The sequence below is a fragment of the Mirounga leonina genome, unplaced genomic scaffold, assembly GCF_011800145.1.
Source record: "Mirounga leonina isolate KUSES-001 unplaced genomic scaffold, KU_Mleo_1.0 Mir_175, whole genome shotgun sequence".
NCBI classification, from domain to species: domain Eukaryota; kingdom Metazoa; phylum Chordata; class Mammalia; order Carnivora; family Phocidae; genus Mirounga; species Mirounga leonina.
In genome coordinates, this window is record NW_023270453.1 from 10,045,765 (window position 1) to 10,067,088 (window position 21,324).

The 21,324-nt window shown below is 41.4% G+C and overlaps 2 protein-coding genes, 1 long non-coding RNA gene and 1 other non-coding gene across 9 annotated transcripts in view; 3 read left to right on the forward strand and 1 right to left on the reverse strand.

Annotated features, from left to right (window-relative positions):
• The window catches only part of CDC123 (cell division cycle 123), a 59,004-nt gene extending 42,219 nt beyond the window's left edge, over positions 1 to 16,785 (reverse strand). The window contains exons 1-2 of one of the 2 annotated variants that reach the window (XM_035021645.1): positions 16,451 to 16,785; positions 12,163 to 12,234 (exon numbers count right to left, since the gene is read on the reverse strand). In XM_035021645.1, the coding sequence (XP_034877536.1) occupies positions 12,163 to 12,234; positions 16,451 to 16,524 (146 nt within the window). In that variant the 5' untranslated portion in view covers positions 16,525 to 16,785. The remainder of the gene's footprint in view (positions 1 to 12,162; positions 12,235 to 16,450) is intronic. The other variant, XM_035021646.1, reaches the window with a different exon arrangement.
• LOC118022033 lies at positions 7,609 to 7,731 on the forward strand. The gene has a single exon (XR_004682365.1). It is a non-coding gene; the product is annotated as a U6atac minor spliceosomal RNA (small nuclear RNA).
• Positions 12,760 to 16,460, forward strand: LOC118021586. Its single transcript, XR_004682228.1, has 4 exons — positions 12,760 to 12,931; positions 13,696 to 14,166; positions 14,983 to 15,263; positions 16,387 to 16,460. It is a non-coding gene; the product is annotated as an uncharacterized LOC118021586 (long non-coding RNA).
• Positions 16,733 to 21,324, forward strand: part of NUDT5 (nudix hydrolase 5) — a 25,341-nt gene continuing 20,749 nt past the window's right edge. The window contains exon 1 of one of the 5 annotated variants that reach the window (XM_035021650.1): positions 16,733 to 16,820. The gene's annotated coding sequence lies outside the window, so the exon portion shown is untranslated. Of the gene's footprint in view, positions 16,821 to 16,865; positions 17,027 to 17,229; positions 17,249 to 17,273; positions 17,387 to 21,324 lie in introns of those variants that run through there. The other 4 variants (XM_035021649.1, XM_035021647.1, XM_035021651.1 and 1 more) reach the window with 4 other exon arrangements.

The window sequence follows — 21,324 nt, forward strand, 5'->3', positions numbered from 1 at the left end:
GGAAGGAAGGAAGGAAGGAAGGAAGGAAGGAAGGAAGGAAGGAAGGATGGAAGGAAGGAAGGAAAAAGAGGGTGCCTGGGTGGCTCAGATGGTTAAGCGTCTGCCTTCGGCTCAGGTCATGGTCCCGGGGTCCTGGGATCGAGTCCCGCATCGGGCTCCCTGCTCCTTGGGAGCCTGCTTCTCCCTCTGCCTCTGCGTCTCTCTCTCTCTCTGACTTTCATGAATAAATAAATAAAACATTTAAAAAAAAAAAAAAGAAAGGAAAAAGAAGGAAAGGAAAGGAAAAGAAAAGAAACAAACGGGGGACAGGACTGAACCTGCAGAAATGAAAACATGGTAGCTGCTATTTAAAAATTCAATAGAGGGGCACCTGGGGGCTCAGTGGGTTAAGTGTTTGACTTCAGCTCAGGTCATGACTTCAGGGTCCTGGGACCAAGCCCCACGACGGGCTCCCTGCTCGGCGGGGAGTCTGCTTCTTCCTCTCCCTCTGCCTGCCACTCCCCCTGCTTGTGCTCTCTCTCTTTCTCTGTGTCAAATAAATAAATAAAATCTTTTTTAAAAAATTCAATAGAATGAATGGCAAAATTAAGGAAATTTCCCAGAAAGAACTAAGAAGAGATAAACAACAGAGAATGAAATAAAATTCAGAGAATCCAACAAGATCCAGTATCTAAATAACAGGAGTTCAAGAAAGAGAAACCTGAAAATAAGAGAAAATTGTCAAAGATATAGTATTTTTAAATGTTCCCAAACTGAAAAATACATCTCTAGAATGGAAGGGCTCACCAGGTACATAGCACAGTGAACGGTGGGGGCAGGGAAGGACTCAGGCAATGCGCAAAGATGGCCACAATAATTCTTCCCATCTAGTCTGACACGCTCCTCTGTGGGGCAACTTTGCCACTCTTCCCATCAAAAAATGGCATTTATGTCCCCATTCCTTTAATTTAAACTGGCTTCAAGACTCATTGTGACCAACAAAATGTAGCACAAGTGACACCATGTAATTCTAGGTGTCAGAAGACTTTACAGCCTCTACTCTCACACTTGGAATGCTGCCACCTATGTAAAGAAGCTAAGGGTATTCTTCTGAGATGAGAGACCGCATGGAAAGGAGGCCCAGCATCAACGGCCAGACATGGGAGTAAGGCCACCTTAAAAGCACCCAGGTGTTCAGCAGAACCACCAAATGACAACAGCAACACGATCTTAGCAAGACCAACAGAAGACTCACCCAGTGTCAAGAAGTGTAAAGGCTCTGAGATTTTACCCTTGCAAGCTGACAGGTTAGTTGGCCAGTTTCGTGGACTCTGACAGAAGACGTTAAGACTCCTAGGTCAGAAACAAAGGACTCTTTGACTGACAGCACAGCGTGAAGCATGAGCTTCATCTGTCCATCAGTTCCCGCTGGCCCCTCTGTCCCAGGGGAGGTCAAGGAGTGGCCCAGGTTTGCGTCACAACTGAGGAACCCTGAATTTAGGGAACCTCATCTTTTATAACGGGCTGCAGGTGAACCTGTTCAGTCTCTGACCCAAGGGCAGGGCAGAGACACTGTCTTTACCTGTGCCAGATAGTAAATAAACCTGCTCTCTGCTAGGGAGAGAGCCATCATATCTACCTTCCAAGGCTGTTTGCTATATAAACATCCTGGAAAAGACAATCAAGAACAAAAGCTGTCAGTGCCTCTGCGTGCAAGACAAGCAGTAACTGAAACCCAAGAATTGTCTCTCAACACCCACCTGAGCAATCACTGACAAACAAAATGTTTCTTGTTCTAAGTCACTATGTTTGGGCAATTCAGAGGACTATCATGAAATACAAAAACATGGAAGAGGAATTCTCAAAAACATTCATAAAGAAAACTGGGTCACAATAAAGGAACACAAATCAAAATGACAGAGGACTTCATAGCATTCTAGAAGACAGTAGACCAGACCTTCAAAATCACAAGGGAAATTTTCTGCCTAGAATCCCATGCTAAGCCAATAATTCACCCCCAAATCTACAGTATAATAAAAAAATTTTTCAGGTATGAAAAGACTCAAAAGTGTTTCCTCCTATGCATTGTAGAGCACGAGATTCGATAAAACGAGTAACTCAAGAGACCCAAAAATGTGATATCCCAGGGACAGAAAATCCAACACAAAATAGTAAAGTATCAAGGTGACAACTGTATACCAGACCTGAAGAGCTACCAGATTGGAACAGGAGGATGGGGGATTGCTAAAGTGAAATCTCCAGGAACGGAAAATGGAACTCCTCCATTTGGAAGTGTCCATAAGTATTTAGAGAAATAGCTAACAGGTTATGACCTGTCTATTGGAACAGTTACTAGGTATTAGTGACAGCCACATGGGAAACAAAGCAAATTCAAAGAATTTGGTTATTAGTAAAGAAAAGGGAATCATAGTGCACAATGTGGCTCAGCAGCCACTATAATGTAATAATACTGTGATCACGGACTACTGATTTAACCAAAAACTGTAATGAAGAGAAGAGACTGCATAAGAACTAAATCTTCAAATACTATAACACACAGTCAAGAAATAATATCTAAGGTGGAGATAATATTAAGAAATAATTAGTGTAAGTATATTGTTAAGAAATACAAAGCTACAGACAGAAGCTCCTTTCAAATCTGTTGAGGGTGTATTATATGGTAAGTGTTACAGTAGCAATCACTGGAAAGGCATATCCTCCTCTATAAATCAAGAAATTGACACACTGACTTGTCAATCATTCAATTAATCAATCTGGTGTAATTCTGGTTAACACGTATCAATTAGTTCCCTAAATTTTCTTTTTTTAAAGCAATCTCTACACCCAGTGTGGGGCTTGAACTCACAACCCCGAGATCAAGAGTCGCATGCTCTACCGACTGAGCCAACCAGGCACCCCAGTTTCTAAATTTTTATCAACCCTTTGCACTCCTAAAGAACTGACTTGCCAGATCCATGAAGCTAAGAACCAGACATTGTGATAATACTAACACACTGTCACTTGTGAATCCCTGTCCAAGGAGCTAGCCTTTCTTTCTCTTGCATCTCTCTTTAAATACCACATATTTATTTTTATTTTTTTACTATGTTATATTAATCAGCATACATTACATCATTAGTTTTGGATGTAGTGTTCCATGATCCACTGTTTTCGTATAACACCCAGTGCTCCATGCAGAATGTGCCCTCCTCAATACCCACCACCAGGCTAACCCATCCCCCACCCCCCTCCCCTCTAGAACCCTCAGTTTGTTTCTCACAGTCCATAGTCTCTCATGGTTTGTCTCCCCCTACGATTCCCCCCTTCATTTTTCCCTTCCTGCTATCTTCTTTTTTTTTAACATATAATTTATTATTTGTTTCAGAGGTGCAGGTCTGTGATTCAACAGTCTCACACAATTCACAGCGCTCACCATAGCACATACCCTCCCCAATGTCTATCACCCAGCCGCCCCATCCCTCCCACCCCAATACCACATATTTTTAAATACAACATGGTTATCTTTAATATGGCTTATTTAACCTTATAATACAAAAGGTACTCAATGAACTTGAAAATGTATCACTTTGTTAGTATAATGAAATACATTTTTAAAATCATATTTATAGCCAGTGTATCCATACAGCTCTTCAGAAGAATTTATTGCAGTGCCTACTGCAAGGTACGTCCCAAAACCTGGTCACCATAAGTGATGGAGAGTATAAATTTGCAAGTTTACTAGACTGGCTTTCTAAGGTGTATCTCTGAAAACTGAGGACTGAATCGGCCAAAGTATGATGCTAATATTTAAAATATTCTACATTTCCTGTATCACATTCGCACAGAGCTGGAACATTAAGAGCGATGGGAAACCTTAAGAGCACTGGCTTTGGAGGCAGACAGAGCTTGAGTGTGTCCGTTCCAGCACTATCAGTCAAGAGCTGTGCCCCATTATCCCATCTATAAAACCAGGATAGTGGCAGCAGTTCTACAGTCATGAAGATTCAAATCATGAACATACCTAACATGGGTTTTATAGCTGGCGTCTATTATTATTCTGCCTTAAGGGAGACAGGTCAGGAAAGAACAAACTCGGGATCAGAAAGGGACAAGTAAAGATTAGTTCCTGGAAGCAGTGAGTCAGACCACCTGAATCAGATCCAACCTGTGAGCCCAGTTCCAATATCACCTCTACCATAAAAACTTCCTCAATCACCCCACTGATTATTTAAACTTCAAAAACATTATCAGAATAACGGATGCTTTTATTCCAAAAAAAACAGCTTCTATTTATTTACATCTTTGACTTGGCTACAAACAGGGACTCCCCGGGCAGGATATCCCACCCATCTCGTTATTTCTGTAGCACACTCAGCACCCATCTCATGAGGGTGGGACACACCCAATAATGCGCAATAAAATGAATCACCGTCTATTCCAGAAACGCACGCTACCAACCTCTTTTCCCATACCCACTGTAGGCAATAATAATCGAATCAAGCATTCTTTCTCATTGAGCCCTGGATACAGCCTCAGAACCCTTCTCAACACACCACTCCAAAAAACCATTACCAGTAGATCTGAGCTGGCAAACAAGATAAATCCAGTTATCATCCTTGGTCTGTACTATTCATCTGACTCCATTTAGGCCGCCATGGAAAAGCGTGAAGGAATCATGTTCATTCGTTCACTCATTCAACAAATACTTATTGAGCCCAGACTCTGTTTTAAGTTATAAGTGTAAACAAGACACCTTATAGAACTGAAAGTCTGGAGTGAAAAAAATGTCCTCTATGTGGAGGTAATGGGAGATTAGGCATGAAGAATCGAGAGCTATGGCAGACCCCAATAGCCACTTCCCCATTTCTCTGTTAATAAAACCTCCAATGTGTTCAGAAACTAAGTGCCCTGTGCCTTATGGACTTCTCCCCCAGCCACGACAGTACATACAGACTAATCTACCACCCATGGCTATTCCATCCCCCTTGCCCGTGAGGGACCCGCCCCTGACCAACAAGGGCGAGAGAGCTCCTGAGAAAGTTTGTCCTGCTCTTAAAGAGGGACACGAAACAGGATCTCTGGATATGATAGTGTGAGGACATGATTTTGAACCGACTATGGAGAACCTGGACACTGGAGAGGAAAACCAGGAAATTCACAGAGAAGCTGATTTTGAGTCCTAGCATCCCTGAACTACTACACCATAACTGTCATGCCTTAGGGCTCCTTATGAAATAAGTTATTTGCCTCCTTATTTAAGCCATGTTTAAAACCGGACACTGTCTTTGTCTGGGCTACTCTAACAAAATAACATACACCAGGTATAAACAGGAATTTGTGTCTCACAGTTCTGGAGCCTAGAAGTCCAAGATCAGGGTGCCAGCAGGGCAGGTGCTGGTGACAGCCCTCTTCCGGGGTCTGGCCACCTTCTTGCTGTGTCCTTACATGGCAGAAGGGGCAAGGGAGTTCTCTGGGGCACCTTTTATAGGGCATAAAGACCATTCAATGAAGCCTCTGCCCTCATGACCTTATCACCTCCCAAAGATCCTGCCTTCTAATACCCAGTATCTTTGGGGGTTAGGATTTCAACATATGAATTTGGGGGCCACACAAACACTTGGAGCACAGCAGATCTTCTATTACTTGAGACCAAAATCACCCCAACTGACCCAGGGAGCAAACACAGGGAGTGCTGGATGGCAGGTTAAGGAGATAAAAGGCCACATTCACTTCATGGGAGATGAAACTGAAGAAATTATATTCAGAGGCTTGGTCTGCCTTTTTTTTTTTTTTTTTTAAGATTTTATTTACTTATTTGACAGAGAGAGACACAGCGAGAGAGGGAACACAAGCAGGGGGAGTGGGAGAGGGAGAAGCAGGCTTCCCGCTGAGCAGGGAGCCCGATGCGGGGCTCGATCCCAGGACCCTGAGATCATGACCTGAGCTGAAGGCAGATGCTTAATGACTGAGCCACCCAGGTGCCCCCTTGGTCTGCCTTTTAATTTCTTTGTTGTAACAACTAACTTGGAAACCTAGAGGAAAGCATTTAATTAAGAATTTCACTTTCTGAGATACAGACCCTAATACATTAGTGTTGAGAGCATAAACTGGTACAATGGTTAGTGAAAGCTATTTGGCAATGCTGGTCAAATGTCTTTTTTTTTTTTTTTTTAAGATTTTATTTATTTATTTGAGAGAAAGAGCGGGGACACGAGCAGGGGAAAGGGCAGAGGGAGAGGCAGAAGCAGACCCCTGCTGAGCAGGGAGCCTGATGCAGGGCTGGATCCCAGGACCCTGGGATCATGACCTAAACTGAAGGCACATGCTTAACTGACAGCCACCCAGGCATCCCCTGGTCAAGAGTCTTAAAAATTTTTATAACCTTTGCCCTGTGACTAGGGCCTGGGATTCTTATTGCATAGAAATAATCTCAGTGTTCCATGCAAAAATATGTTCACTGAAAAGTTACTTTTCAGTAAAGCTGTAAATGACCTAAATGTCCAAAAACTATGAAATTAGATCAGTTTAAGTAACAAGTACATAAACATGAAAATTAAGCAGTTATTAAAAATAATTTAAAAATTTTCCATTTTAAAAACATGGAAAAATTATGCTATGGTTTCAATGATAAAAGAATAAAAAATCATACATGTAATATGCTCTTAACTTAGACTAAAAACATATTTAAAAAGACTAGAGAAGATGTGCCAATATTTGAACAGCATTTGCTTTTAAGGTGGTGGAACTATAAGTGATTTTTTTCAGCTTCTTTATATTTTCTGTGGTTTTCAAGTTTACCATAATGAGGAAGTATTACTTTGATAATTAAAAATGAGGTGGGGGCAATTTTACACATGATGGAATTCTAAGCATTCATATTGCTCCCACTCCCTACCATTTCAGAATTTATCTTACCAAACAAAACCAAGTCATACATATTCCCAGAGTCTACGCTAAGGAAAGATGCTTAATCTATCTATCTCAATATCTACAAATAACAAGTAGTAGTTCACTACTGGTCCACTCACAATAAAAAGAATATTCAGTAACTCTAATTCATTAACTCCACTCTACTTATCTGTAACTATAATACTGTATTCTTTGATGCAGGGAAATATTCCATATGGAGCTAAAATGTTCACATACTAATAGATGCAGTTATGGTACTCTATAAATAATATTTGAAATACACACTCATTCACCTGTTACTATCTGAACTCAGGGAGAAATTACTGATAGGAACCAACCTGGATTACTCTGGCCTGAACTCAGATCATGTAGGACTTTAATTGCTGAACAAATGAAAACCATTAGGATGTCCTGATCCAAGGCCGTGAGTCCTATTGCTGATATGAAATCTAGAATAGGATTGTGCTATTATCTGTAGGGTAACTTGCTCTGTTGATCAATAAGTGATGACTGATACTGTGACTAGTGAGTCTAGATTTTAATCACTTGGAGGTTGTTTTGTTCTCTAAAGTCACACCAACCAAAATTGTTAACTAATATCCGCTTAGATTAGGTTAAATGACATTATTTTGGGGTAAATTAAAGCTCCATAGGGTCTTCTCATCTTATTTTTTTATTTGCCCACTCTTCACTGGAAGGTCAAACAGATTAAGATAGCAAGTGTTGTATGAACTGAGAGGTTAGCACTCCCCTTTACAAGGATGGAAGAGACTCTCAGGCCTAACAACACACATATGGTTAAGGCACTGCCACCTACTTTGAGGCATCTAACCATCTTTTTTCAAGAAACAGACTCTTAACAATAGAGAACGAACTGATGGTTACCAGAGGGGAGGTGGGTGAGGGATGGGTGAACTAGGTGATGGGGATTAAGGAGCGCACTTGTCATGATGGGCACCGGGTGATGTATGGAAGTGTTGAATCGCTATACTATACACCTAAAACTAATATTACACTGTATGTTAACTGGAATTCGAATAAAAACTTTAAAAAAAATAAATATTCATAAATAAAATAAAATAATAAAACAATATAAAATAAAATACCATTGACTCTAAGAAAAAAAAAGATTAGGATAGCAAGGAATATACTAAGAGGGATACACAACCAAGCCCACACACAAAACACAAACACTGAGCTTTAAAAACACACATTTAGGGGCACCTGGCTGGCTCAGTCGGTGGAGCATAGGACTCTTGATCTCAGGATTTTAAGTTCGAGTAAGTAGAGATTACTTAAAAATAAAATCTTTAAAAGAAAAAAAGAAGACGCATTTGAAGAAAGCTACTTAGCAATGAAACACAGCAACAGAGATGAATCCCAAAAGCATTATGTGAAGTTAAAGCAGCCAGACACAAAAGAACACATACTATACAATTTCACTTAACATGAAGTCCTAGAACTGGCAGAACTAAGGTATGGAGATATAAATCAGATCAGTGTTTGTCTGGGGTGGGGCGGGGGGAGGTAGGCAGCATCGGCCAAAAAGGTGCAGCAGGGATTTTCCTGGGGAATGGAAATGTTTGGTATTTTTCATGGAAGAGGTGATGAAACAGGTGTATGTATTTATCAAAACTCACCAAACGTTACACTCAGGATCTGTGCATTTTGTAAATGTCCCTCATTTAAATTACACCTATAATTTTCAAGTTTTTAACCAAAAAAGGAATCCAATCTAAAACTACTACCCTTTTCAGGGATGCCTGGGTGGCTCAGTCGGTTAAGCGTCTGCCTTTGGCTCAGGTCATGATCCCGGGGTCCTGGGATCGAGTCCCACATCGGGCTCCTTGCTCAGTGGGGAGCCTGTTTCTCCCTCTGCCTGCCACTCCCCCTGCTTGTGCTTGCTCTCGTTCACGCTTATTAATAAAATCTTAAATTAATTAATTAATTTTAAAAAATTACTACCCTTTTCAAATCAAAGGCTTTTCTCAGCCTGAGCAAATGACATCTTCATTCATCTAGCTGTTCAGCCGGAAATGAGAGGGTGATTCTTACCACCTCCTTCTCTGTCACCAAGTTCTGAAGGTGCAGGTCCAAGACATCTCAAATCCATTCACTTCTCCCCCTCCAGGGTCACCACCATAGGTCAAGCCACTGTCAGTTCACATTGGATCCAATGCAGTATCCCCCTAACTGGTCTTCAATATCTACATGGCAACCAGTCCTAGTTCAAAACCTGAAATCTGCTCAAGTCACTCTCTTGCTCAGAGCTCTTCAATGCACTCCCACTGACCTCAGAATAAATTCTAGGATCTTTAACAGAACTCCCACACACCCTCTTACCACCTCCCCCATGGCAGCAACCAACTCTTCACCATTCAGCCCTCCACACTCCAGCCACATGACCCCCTTGTAGTGTCCTGCAGGTCAAGACCTTCCATGCCTCAGAGCCCTCCTTAATGCTGTTCCCTCAGCCTGAAGATTCCTCCCTCCACCCTTCACCTGACTACCTTCCACCCAAACTTCCTGTCTCAGAGACGCTTTTAAGTTACTTCTTCCGGGTATTCCCTGCAATCCTTAGCCAGCCCACCCCCAGTGATTTAATGTCTCATCACAATTTTCACTTACACCTTTACTGGTGTGCTTGTTTAATATTCAGACTGAGATCCATGATGATGGTGAGTGCAGTTAATGTTTCCTAATTGCATACAATAACAGTATTGGGTGAGACATTTTACACATGATCTCTTTTCATCTATGTAACAACCCAAGGTAAGTTCTAGGACATCAGTCACCCCATTTACAGACAGACAGAGAAAATGAGGCACAGAACACGAGAAATTACAAAGATATGATCTGACAGTAGGCAGTGGGACTAGAGGACCAGCACTATGCTGTATCAACTCCCACAAAATAGGAAGCTGAACCATCAACTCCAAAAGGGCTGGGTCCCTCTCTGATCGGTACATCCCTGTGAAGCAGAGTGCCCCACAGAGCTGTTCAACAGTATTTAACAGGACCGGCCACAAGCTCCCACAAACATCTGGCCAATGAAAACCACCACAGGGGCTCTTCAGTATGCTTACAGTACTTTCTAATGTTAGAAATTATTTTCTTTATAGACCCATTTATATGACCTCATTATTGTTTTTTTTGAGAATAAAATTATGTCTTTAAGTATCCCAAAGTTGAGTCTTGGCTGACTATTCTGTTTACTTATCCTGCAGTTATTCCAAGTTAATGAGGCTCTCCATTAATAATTTTCAAGTTATTATGAGGCTGAGAATACCAAAAACAGAAATATAATCCAGAAAGCTACACAGAAAATGCATGACAAGAAAAGGGGGGAGGGTTTTAAAATTAGCGTTACTGTGGAGCACCTGGGTGGCTCAGTTGGTTAAGCGTCTGACTCTTGATTTCAGCTCAGGTCATGATTTCAGGGTTGTGAGATCAAGGCCCACATCAGGCTCTCTGCTCAACATGAAGTCTGTTTAAGACTCTCTCCCCCTCTCCCTCTGCCCCCCCACTCACGCACACTCTCTCTCTCTAAAATAAAAATACATCTTTAAAAAAATTAGTGTTATTGAAAACACATACAATTCTAATTACATTTCTAAGTTCCTTCATCCAACAAATGTCTATCAGGCACCTCTTATGTGTCAGGCATTGCTCCAAAAGCTAGGAACAAAACTGTCTAGGTCCCAGTTTCATGAAGCCGGCATTCTAATACCTGGACAGTTATGGGGATTATGTCAGCTGGAAAGAAGTATTATGCAGAAAAATGAAGTGAGGCAAGGGGGTGAAGAGTACAGCACCAAAATGTGCCCACTCATACCGCGGAGCAGTATTCAGCTAAAAGGAAGGAAACTGACACACGCCACAACATGGACAAACCCCAATGATATCATGCTGGTGAAATAAAGCTGGTCATAAAAGGACAAATACTGCACACTTCCACTCATACGAGGTACTAAGAGTACTCAAAATCACAGGCAGAGAAAGTAGAACGGTGGTGGCCAGGGGCTAGGGGGAGGAGGAATGGGGAGCCAGTGTTTCCATGGGGACCGAGTTTCAGCTTTACAAGATGAACAGAGTTCTGGAGGTGGACGGTGGTGATGGTTGCACAACATTATAAATGTACTTAGTACCACTAGGCCGTATACTTAAAAGGTAATTAAGATAGTAAATCTTGCACTATGTGTATTTTACCATAATAAAAAATTTTTCTAATAATTCCAAGGGAAAATGATTTCCAACCTAGAATCCTACAAAAATGGAGTACAGTACAGCAAGGGTTCCTGTTAGGCTATTTTAGAAAGGCAAGTGAGGGATGAGCACTTAGGTGACATGAACTCTGAACAGAAACCTGAATGAAAAAATAGGAACTTCATTAAATTCTATGATTCTTAAACTTCTTCAAGTTTGCACTAAAAAGACTGAAGCATAGCAATGTTTTCCCTTTATGAACAGAGGAACTACATGAACAGAGAAGGCAGAGGTAGGGTTAACCACGGGGAAGAAAAAGTTAAGGAATTACATAATACACCTAGTGAAGCTGTCTGTTTGTAACGGACAATTAATTTTTATCTTAAAAGCTGAGGTATTTTGAGGCACCTGGCTGGCTCGGTCAGAAGACCATGCAACTTTTGATCTCAGGGTCATGAGTTTGAGCCCCACACTGGGTACAGAGATTACTTAAATAAACTTAAAAAAAAAGGTGAAGGATCTCAAAGGATCATACCATGCCCTCCTCCCCCTGCCACCCTCTCCCTACCTCCAGACAGTAGAGTTATTATCATACCTATTTTCTCAAGGAAAAGATGACAGGAACTGCCCAATTTCATAACCAGTGACTACGAGAGGAGGAAGTACCCAATTCTGAATCTTATAAATTCAGCATTGACAAGAAATAGGGGACAAAGATCAGGACATAACTTTAGCTAGGAAAAAAAACGGGAGAAAATGGGGGGCGCCTGGGTGGCTCAGTCGTTAAGCGTCTGCCTTTGGCTCAGGTCATGATCCCAGAGTCCTGGGATCGAGCCCTGCATCAGGCTCCCTGCTCAGCAGGAAGCCTGCTTCTCCCTCTCCCACTCCCCCTGCTTGTGTTCCCTCTCTCACTGTGTCTCTCTGTCAAATAAATATTAAAAAAAAAAAAAAACGAGAGAGAATGGTTCCAAAGCTAATGTATTTATTTTACATGGTAATCACTGAGATTCAATCATCACAACATTTCTTCATGATAAAGTTTCAAGAATTTTTTCTGGTATACTTTACCTTCCTGAAACCACCAGAGTTCCATCGTCGAGTAAATAATCCTTCACATTCTGAGGAAGTGGAAGAATGACGCTTAAAAAAAAAAAAAAAAAAAAAAAAAAAGGCATTTACCAAAAAGGCATCATTCTAAAAGACCAACCATAAGCAGAGAGAAAAAAAATCCAAACTCAATTAATTTTTTAAACACTTGTTCCCTTTATTTTTAATATAAAATGGGAAATGTTAATGATGTACATTTGGTAGTAGCACATTAAAAATTAGAATTAATATGAATAAATCCTGTGGTAAACTAAACTTTGGCTCATGTATTACCACAGTCATGGTAAAGACACAAAACGAGCCAACTACAAAGGACCATACTGAAATTAGAGCATGAAAGGCATTAGCGCAAGAGAATTTTGAGTGAGTATCTGTGTCTTTAAGATATCAGACACCAGCAGATACTTGCAGCAACACAGGAAATGTAGCAAACTAAGCAGAAACAGCATCTGACCATCATCTAAGATAGAGGGCAGAGGCAGACTTAAGATCTGGAAACCATTCTTTGTTTGCCAATGAGCACAAAAGGCTAAGAATTCATGATGTCTCTGGGGTGTGTTTTGGTGGTCTTCCGTTCAACTGACTGCTAGAGCTATAAAGCTGCTTTAGTTTACTTTGTTTCAGATAATTAAGGGATGGCAAAGCCATAACTGAAAGTCACTTCAAAATCTCATGGGATCATTTGTTTTTTTACTCTGTAATAATAAATCATCAAGCGATTCTGCCACAGGTACGTAAAAGCAATGCTATTATTTTGAGGCATATATTCTTTAAAAAGTGAAAAGAAATGATGGCCTGCTTTCACAGAGTCAAGAGAATGTCATCGACTTATGCATCATCTAATTTTCTGGCATACTAAAAATGGTTTTTGTGCACAGAAAACATTATTCATGGGCTATTTCAGTTTTAAAGACTAATAGCTGATCTATCAAATTTACAATTTTACATTCAAAAGCCTAGTCCTTCAGGCCTTTAAGGTCAACCACCAGATCTTACTACTCTATTTGTAAATCTGCTAAATTTTAACCAATTTCAAGTGAGCCTTTGAAACTTAAGTTGCTCTAAAATTTTTAACTCTTTTATCAAAAGAATCTATTCAATTTTATTTTTAAATATGTCAATTGTCTAATCACAAACAAGACTTCCCAAATATTTACCTTGTAATGGAGCCAGCAAACTAAACCGTAAGTGCAGTCAATCTCAAGTTTTTGCACGCATTCCAATACTACCTAAAACCTTGAAAAAATTTCTTATTCATTCTCCAAGAGAATTTTTGAAGTTTATCTTCTCAGGGGCCTGAGCCTGAAAATGCTGGCAGGGATGCCAGTTCCCAGACATCTAGGGTGGTTTTCCTCACCACGATGAGAACACACGGAGCCCTCTTTCCTTAGTCATGTCTCTAAGCCCCAAATCAATGATTTCAGAGTCCACGTCCCTTGTTTTTGAGTTACACTAATTCTCAAGTCTGATTCTGAATCTGTACTTTCCCTCCAGGTTACATCACCCCTTGACTGGATTCAAAACATCTGTTTACTGTTGGATTCTATTCTGAATTCTTTGCATATTCTTCCTACTGGAGGGTCTTCAACTCTTAAAAGATATTAGCTGATGTCAAGTTAGATTCTGCTTACTTCTCATGGGTCACTGAGTTCTACAGTCCCAGTTATGAAGTCATCCTAATGAGGATATCGTGCATTACGTTATGTAAGTCAAGGAGGATACCAAAGTGATTCCATTACGAACTCAAAGCCTATGATAGGGGAAAAAATACAAAAGAAAAAATCACAGTACAACATGTTAAATGCTGTCCCAGGTGAGGATGTACCAAGTGCTACCAAAATTCAGAAGGAGGAACCGTGCCTGAAAGACTGAGGCCATAAACAAGTCATCGCCAGGCAAGCTTTACACAAAGCTAACGAGGCCGTCAGAGAAGGGCTTAAATCGGTCGCTGAAATCCAAGTGCAGGTAGGAATCCAATGAGGCCTGACTGACGGATGTAAAAGAATTAAATGATGAAGTACCTATCCCATTCTATATCCTATTCAATATCTTATATATTCAACATCCCATTCCATATCCAATTCAAGTGAATATAATTATGCACATAGAGACAAGTTATTCTAATACAATTTTAAAGGTAAAAACAGGCTTTAAAAGATTACTTAATATAGCCTTTATGTTTGAGGAAAGTAACAGATTTAGAAAAGTAAAGGGGCCCAAAGTCATCTAGCTCATGATTCTTAAGCCTGAGTCAAAGTTCTAGGACTTGTCAAAAAGTAAACTTGTATTCTTCCCCACCTAATCATCTCTGACCCATGATTAATAAACACTGAAAAATAATGCTGACTCAATAACAAGAATATGATCTCAGCATTAAAGCTGACAATGACAATGACAAAGCTAATAATACAACCCCACCAGATTGGCCCAGATGACGGAGGGATATCCTGTCATATGTGAGGTTCCAGTGATATCACCACAGAACTAAACAGACTGAAGAAAGAGTTTAAAGACAGAGTAAAGAACAGTTTCAGGCCACACAGTTTAGTTGTAGACTGTTCAGAAAATCCCACCTCCTGGTTTATTTTTCATTCTCAGCTTCCAATGAATGGTACACATTCTAAAATTATTGTGCTTCAAAGAAGCTTTGATTAAATCCAAAATGTAACAACAAGCAGCATTTCTGTATGTCTACTACATGCCAGAAACTGTGACAAGCATTTTAAATGTTTTATCTCATTTAATTCCCATGACAATCCTATTATTTTCTCAAATTTCCAGATGGGGCTTAGAGAGATTAAGCAATTTGCTCAAGATGCTGGTGGAACCAAAATTCAAAGCCAGGCAGATGGCCCTGATTCCAGAATCTAATTCTTAACCATTGTGCTCTACTGCTGAAGGCAAAGGAAAACTATGCGAGAGGTTGCAAAAGGCACCTGCACAGATTGCAGTTCAAGTGAACAGTGTGAAATGTCTGGCAGGTTCACAATATACCTTCTCTTACACCAACACAAATAACTCTAGCATCATCTCAGACCCAAAGCCTATCTCAACTACATAAGGTAAGACTGGAATATCCTAAGGGAAGATAACTTCTATGTTAGGATGTACTGTCCGCTGCTGCTGTTGAAGCTCTTCCTTTTATTTTGGTGTGACTTCAACCACCTTCAAATGCAAGGATGATCTATCTTCCTTTGAGCTGCTCTAACCTCCAACTAAAAGCAGATTCTATGTATGAATTAACAGGATGGAAAAGAACTGCCCTCTGAATAAATCTCCTTATGCTCTTCCAATCCCTCAGGATTTCAAAACCATTTCCCTCTCTGTATTCACACCCTGCACCAAGAGGACAAAATGAGAAAAGGACAGTTGATACCTAAATACGTGATAATCTAGGCCTAAAGGGTGACCGGACAAAATACAGAAAATCCTGTTCATGAATATGCAGTTCTTTGATTTATCCCTCTTAGTGAGTGAAAGCCTACTCCTTCATCATTCTCCAGATGTCATGATTGCTGTTGAACATTTGGGGGTATTCTCCTAGCTGCCTTGCCTCTATTACCTTCAGTGACCCCGTGAAGGATGAAACAGTTACTCCTCTGTTTGACCTGCAAACCAGGGACGGATTCCCTGTTGTAGGCCAGAGAGATAGAAAACAAATACTGTTCTATTCCTTTTCCAGGAATGGCTTCCTCTCACAGTACGTTACCAACCCTAACAATATATAACTACACTAACGCTTTCCATGCACACTATCATATGGGAGCTTCGCAATAGGATTTCAGGCAGGGTCTGTATCACTGTTCTCATTTCACAGCGACTGAAAGCAATTAAGTCCACCGGGGTCAGTGGCAAAGTCCAGACTACCTAGTTCTCCTGATCACGTCCTCTCTCTGGCAATTCTAAAAGCAGTGATGGTGAACCCCCAAGCCTTGAACTAGCTTAATCCCCCAGTCACCCCGCCTCTGACCTTCACTGTACCACGACATGTCCTTCTGCCTCCCTTAGCACCCCCCCCCCCCCGAACGCAACACGAGGCACAGAAAACAAGGATCGACTTCATTAACCCCCCCCACTGAAATACCACTAGGAAGTCGAAATCTCGGCACTGGCGCTCCCATCCAATCGCTATAAGGCCTGCATTTTTTTATTTAATTTTTTTTTTTTTTTTTTGGATGGAGCTAGGACTCGCCCAAAATGTCGCAGTTCCCTTTTGCCTATCGGCCCGACGTAACCCCTCCTGTCTTACCTCTTGATGGTAAGGCTTCGGAACAGTGGATACCAGGCGGAGAACTGACAGTGCAGCACATGCTCCTTCTTCATCCTCCAGCTGCCGCCGCCGCCGCCGCCGCCTCTCCCTCTCCTTCCAGCACCCTCCCGGAACCCAGGTCTCCCGTCCCGGAAGTACCCGCCGAGCTATTTTGGCTCAAGGACTCTTCCGGTCCATAAAGTAAGGAGGTGGTAGCAGAAAAGAGAGCGAGGAGAATCGCAGGGACTCCTTTTAGTATTCACTCCTACACGCACACACGCACACACACACACACAAAGCGTTCGCGTCCCGGAAAAGGAATTCCGGAAGTGTTACGAAGGGGATTCTAAGACTTGCACCGCCCCGGAAGGTAATTATCTCAGGCGAGGTTACGGGCGGGGGATTCTACGGGTGCCGGGAGGGGCCGAGTGCACATCCTCTGATCACCGCGAGGTGCGGCTGTGCCTGAAGCAGTAGCACCCGGTCTTCTGAGATTGCTGCCTCGGATTCGTGCTTTCTTCTCTCGTCCCCCTCCCCAAAGGAGTACCCTCCCCTTCACCCCACACCTTGGAGTAGGTAACTGGGCGCGGGCCAATCATGTACAATCCCCTCTTTGGGGACGAGGGAGGGAGCACAGCTGGTGCGTGCGGGCAGCCGCGCGCGCGTGTCCCAGTCTGCGGACTGGGCTCGGGTCCCGGAAAGCGAGGGGGCGGAAAGGAGGGCCAGTTTAGAGAAAACCAGAGACTGGGGTAGAAGAGCTCGGGCTCTTCGGAGTAGAGAAAGCAGGAAACGCCGCAGGTACCTGTTCATGGGAGTGCAGTGGTTGAAGCATCTGCAAAGGGGGGAATGGCACCTCTTCGTTCGTGGAAGAGGATTATGAGAGAGAGAGAGAGAGAGAATCCTGTCGGTCCGCTCCTGGAGAGTTCGACTTTGAAGGTAGAAGGGAGAGATAAATTGGGGGGAAACCGACAAAAAGGGGAGAGGTGACTCCTTTGAGCGTGAAATTCATTTATCCCAGCCCTGCCAAAGTAGCAGCCTGGAAAAATACAGCCAGATTGTATCAGTAGCCGGGCCATGCTGGAATCATAAGACTGGAAGAATTCTAGCCTGGTGAAATTTGCAGTATCATTCTTTTTCCCTCTTTTCTCCATCATTGTTATTTTCCTTATTCCTTCCGTGATGATGTATCAGATGGCAAGCAGACAGTAGAATATTTTAAAAGTTCACTTTTGTTTGTTTCTTCAGAAGAATCAGGTTCTAGCTGCTGAGTAACTTGCCTTGGGCTTGTCCCCGTCACGTCTAAGGGCACACATTTTAGGTATCTCGTTAAAACTGCACACTCTCTGGTCTGTCTAAGCAGTTTTAGATTAGAAAGAGGTGGAAACCCCACCGACTACAGGCCTCTTTGGAAAAGTATTCATTAGGGTAATTACAGGATCCTCTGCCTATTTGGAGTTAGAAACTCCTCCCCCAAAGAGTTTCATGGTTTGTTTTTCTCAAAAATGTTACTGGCTAAGTGGTTTAGTTGGGAGCATCGTTTTTAAAGATACATTTTCCAAAGCAGAGGTAAATTACAATGTTGCAGTGTATGCTGGGGGAGGGGCGGCAGTAGTTTTCCTAAGTACTTCTGAGATCCAGGATTATGTAGTCCTTTCTGTTTTGAGGGGGAAATGAAGCAATATTCCATATATGCTGGGAGAATCGTGCCAGACTGCCAGATCTAAGAGAGACCTAAAGCAGGATCACTCCAAATGTCCGTTTTGATTTGACCTAGAAATAAACAGGTTGCTGCTGAAGGAAATGTTAGCACTGATGAGGTGAATTAGGGTTAAGGTATTTTCTGTTGAAGATAGGAATTAATAGATGTATAGGAGAAAGTAGAAACTGGGAATATAGTCCTTCTGGAAGGAGTAATATGTTAACAGCCCAGGAAACTTGAGTGTAGAGGTTGAGGCAGCTGCAAAGCATTAATACAGAACTGGTTATTTGTAGAGAAGCAGCCAAGTTTGTAAACTTAAATATAAACACTACAGGGCCAGAATTTATTACAGATGTCTTTTATTTGGGCTGTATACTTTAGAAGTGAGTTCGGTGACTTTTTAGTATTACAGTTGATTTTTAGTTAACTATTACACATTTAACTAGCCTCAAATAAATCAACATTACAAACAGATGCTCAGGTATTTTGAATGGATACAGCTAAATTCCCTTTGATTATTTTTTAGCCACCATGTTTGTCTTTTCTTCACTTAGCCATGAAGTGTTTATTCTCAAGTTTCTTCAATAAAACCTTTACAACAATGGAAATAGTTGCTTTTTCTCATGCATGCCTAAAAATATCAGTAGCTAAACGATTGTGGGGGAGGGGGTTTATTGGGCAATTCTAAATTAAATAATGAAACACATTTCCTGCCCTGAATCCCACATGACTAATCCTTCTAAATTAATACTTCCATCTACCTGCTGGTTTTATCCACTTGGATATCATGCCAACATCTCAAACTCCCGTGTATCCGTATTTGACCACCGTACTACCCCTTTCTCCTGATGCCCCAATGTCCTTTGAGAACATCGTGAAATTAGCTTTGAAAACCCCTTCCCTAGACGCTGGGTTAGGACAAGTAATAAGGTTTCATATGCAAGGAATTAAGTCTGTTACCTTGCCATTGCTACCACCCTAGGCCAAACCTATGGTATCTCTTGCTTGGGCTATTGCAAGAGGTTCTTTACTGGTCACATTATTATATGGCTGTAACCAGTTAACCTTCCCAAGGGTGATTAGTTCACAACCCATTTGGTGATTATAAATCACCAAGTAGCGTAATTTCAGGAAAATGTTAGTTACCTCTCTGCTCACTCAACCCCATATCTGCCAGAAAAGAAAAGAAACTCGGGGCTTTCCATAATTAACAAATTACAGGAAGTCTTCATTATCTGAGGATAATTGTCAGCAAAGGAAAGTTCACTTAAAGTAGATCCATTCGATGTGGATACCAAAATTTTACCATAAGTGGTACAAAAGAAGGAATGATCAAAACATCTTTAAAAAAATTAAATTTGGGGGGCGCCCGGGTGGCTCAGTCGTTAAGCGGCTGCCTTCGGCTCAGGTCGTGGTCCCAGGGTCCTGGGATCGAGCCCTACATCGGGCTCCCTGCATCAGGCTCCCTGCTCGGCGGAGAGCCTGCTTCTCCCTCTCCCTCTCTCTGCTGCTCTGCCTACTTGTCCTCTCTCTCTCTGTGTTAAACAAATAAATAAAAATCTTAAAAAAAAAAATTAAATTTTTAAAAGTTTTATGATTATAACCAAGACCATTAAATGTAACTATACTAATCGATTACTTGTTTATTATAACTCAAGTGGCTTTTCTGTGTAATTATTCTGAAAGAATGTGGAATGGCATCTTGGACAGGCCTAAGCATTTAATGCTTGACTTTACATAAAGTTATTTTTTGCAAAAATTAATCCTCTCCCACTTAACTTCTTTCAAAATGCCTTATTGGAAATTTCTCAATCCAATTATTAAACTGTTTCAACAGTTTGCCTGACCTTGGTCAATCAGAAGCTTTGCTTATGATGTGAGCTTCTACAACTTTTATTTGATTGAGCATAAATGATGTTGACAATACTTTTATCTGTGAGAGAGTCGCCAGCGTGTTATTTCTTGTGATTTTTTGCTTCACTTTGCAATGTCAGCAAACTGCAGGGATTCCAATATGGTAATAACTGAATAATGAGAAGTCTGAGTGCAAACTCCGCTCCCCTTAACCTGAATCCAGCTGTTGTTACTAGGACTGAAATACCCAAGATTGTGAAAAAATAATCATTTTTCTTCCTCCCTTCAGTTGAGAATTGTAAATGCTATCCCCAAGAGGAAGGAGCTTACATAGTTACAAGAGCTTGTAGCATGCCAGTTAGAGTTGTTGGGTGCTTTATTTGCCCGCAAATTGGGGGGAGGGGGCAGGCATCCAGCCAAATCTGTGTAAGCCCTTAGAAATGTGTTTGCATATGTTGACATTATCCATCATATGGGGTTTGTTCGGCGGGTGGGGGACGATTGAGAACCACAGAGCTTGCCAAACTCTACTATAATTTCTCAACCCTTCCCCTAATTAGTGTCTCTGTTTTTCATGTGGTTCCTTCTTGAAATGCTTTCTATGTCTTCTTGGTATCTAAATCCTATCTTAATATCAAATGGCCTCTTAGTAGTAGCCTTTTCAAAGTCTACTACTTTCCCTGCCTCCCAAGTGGGTGTGATTTGTTGCTCACTTAAAACACCCTGGTATTACATTATCTCTATAATAGGCATTTACCCTTCTGGTCCTTTGCAAGTTGAACTATGAAGTCCCCAAGGGCAGGATTATGGGTCAGTTTGCACTTAGTGTGTGTGTGTGTGTGTGTGTGTATTTTTTTTCCCAAGCAAAAAAATTTGACCCTCATAAAGCCAGTTAACCTCCTGCCTACCACTGTATGGCAATTCTAAGAATCCTGTGATGTTTCCCTTACAAGAGTTTTTGGTGCCCTGGAAAAATCATACAGCTAACACATCATAGACCTTCAGTGTTCAGACCAAACTAAAACCACATAAAACAGTTACGTGAGTTAAAACAGTTGAACACAACATTATGTACACAGGTATTATTTTAAGTATAACATGTACATATTAGCAGCTTAGCGGCAAAATGTAGATGACCTGAAATTCTAGCTAATGAAGTGGATAAAATTTAAATTACACTTTACTTTTAAAATCTAAAAGTAGCATTGAGTCAGCTCAGGAAAGCTCTATCACAGTAACTGAGACAGGAGTGTGCAGCATGCATTGGAGCTTCATTTCTTTCTGCCCTGCCTTACTTGGAGGGACTGGTCCCCAAATGGCA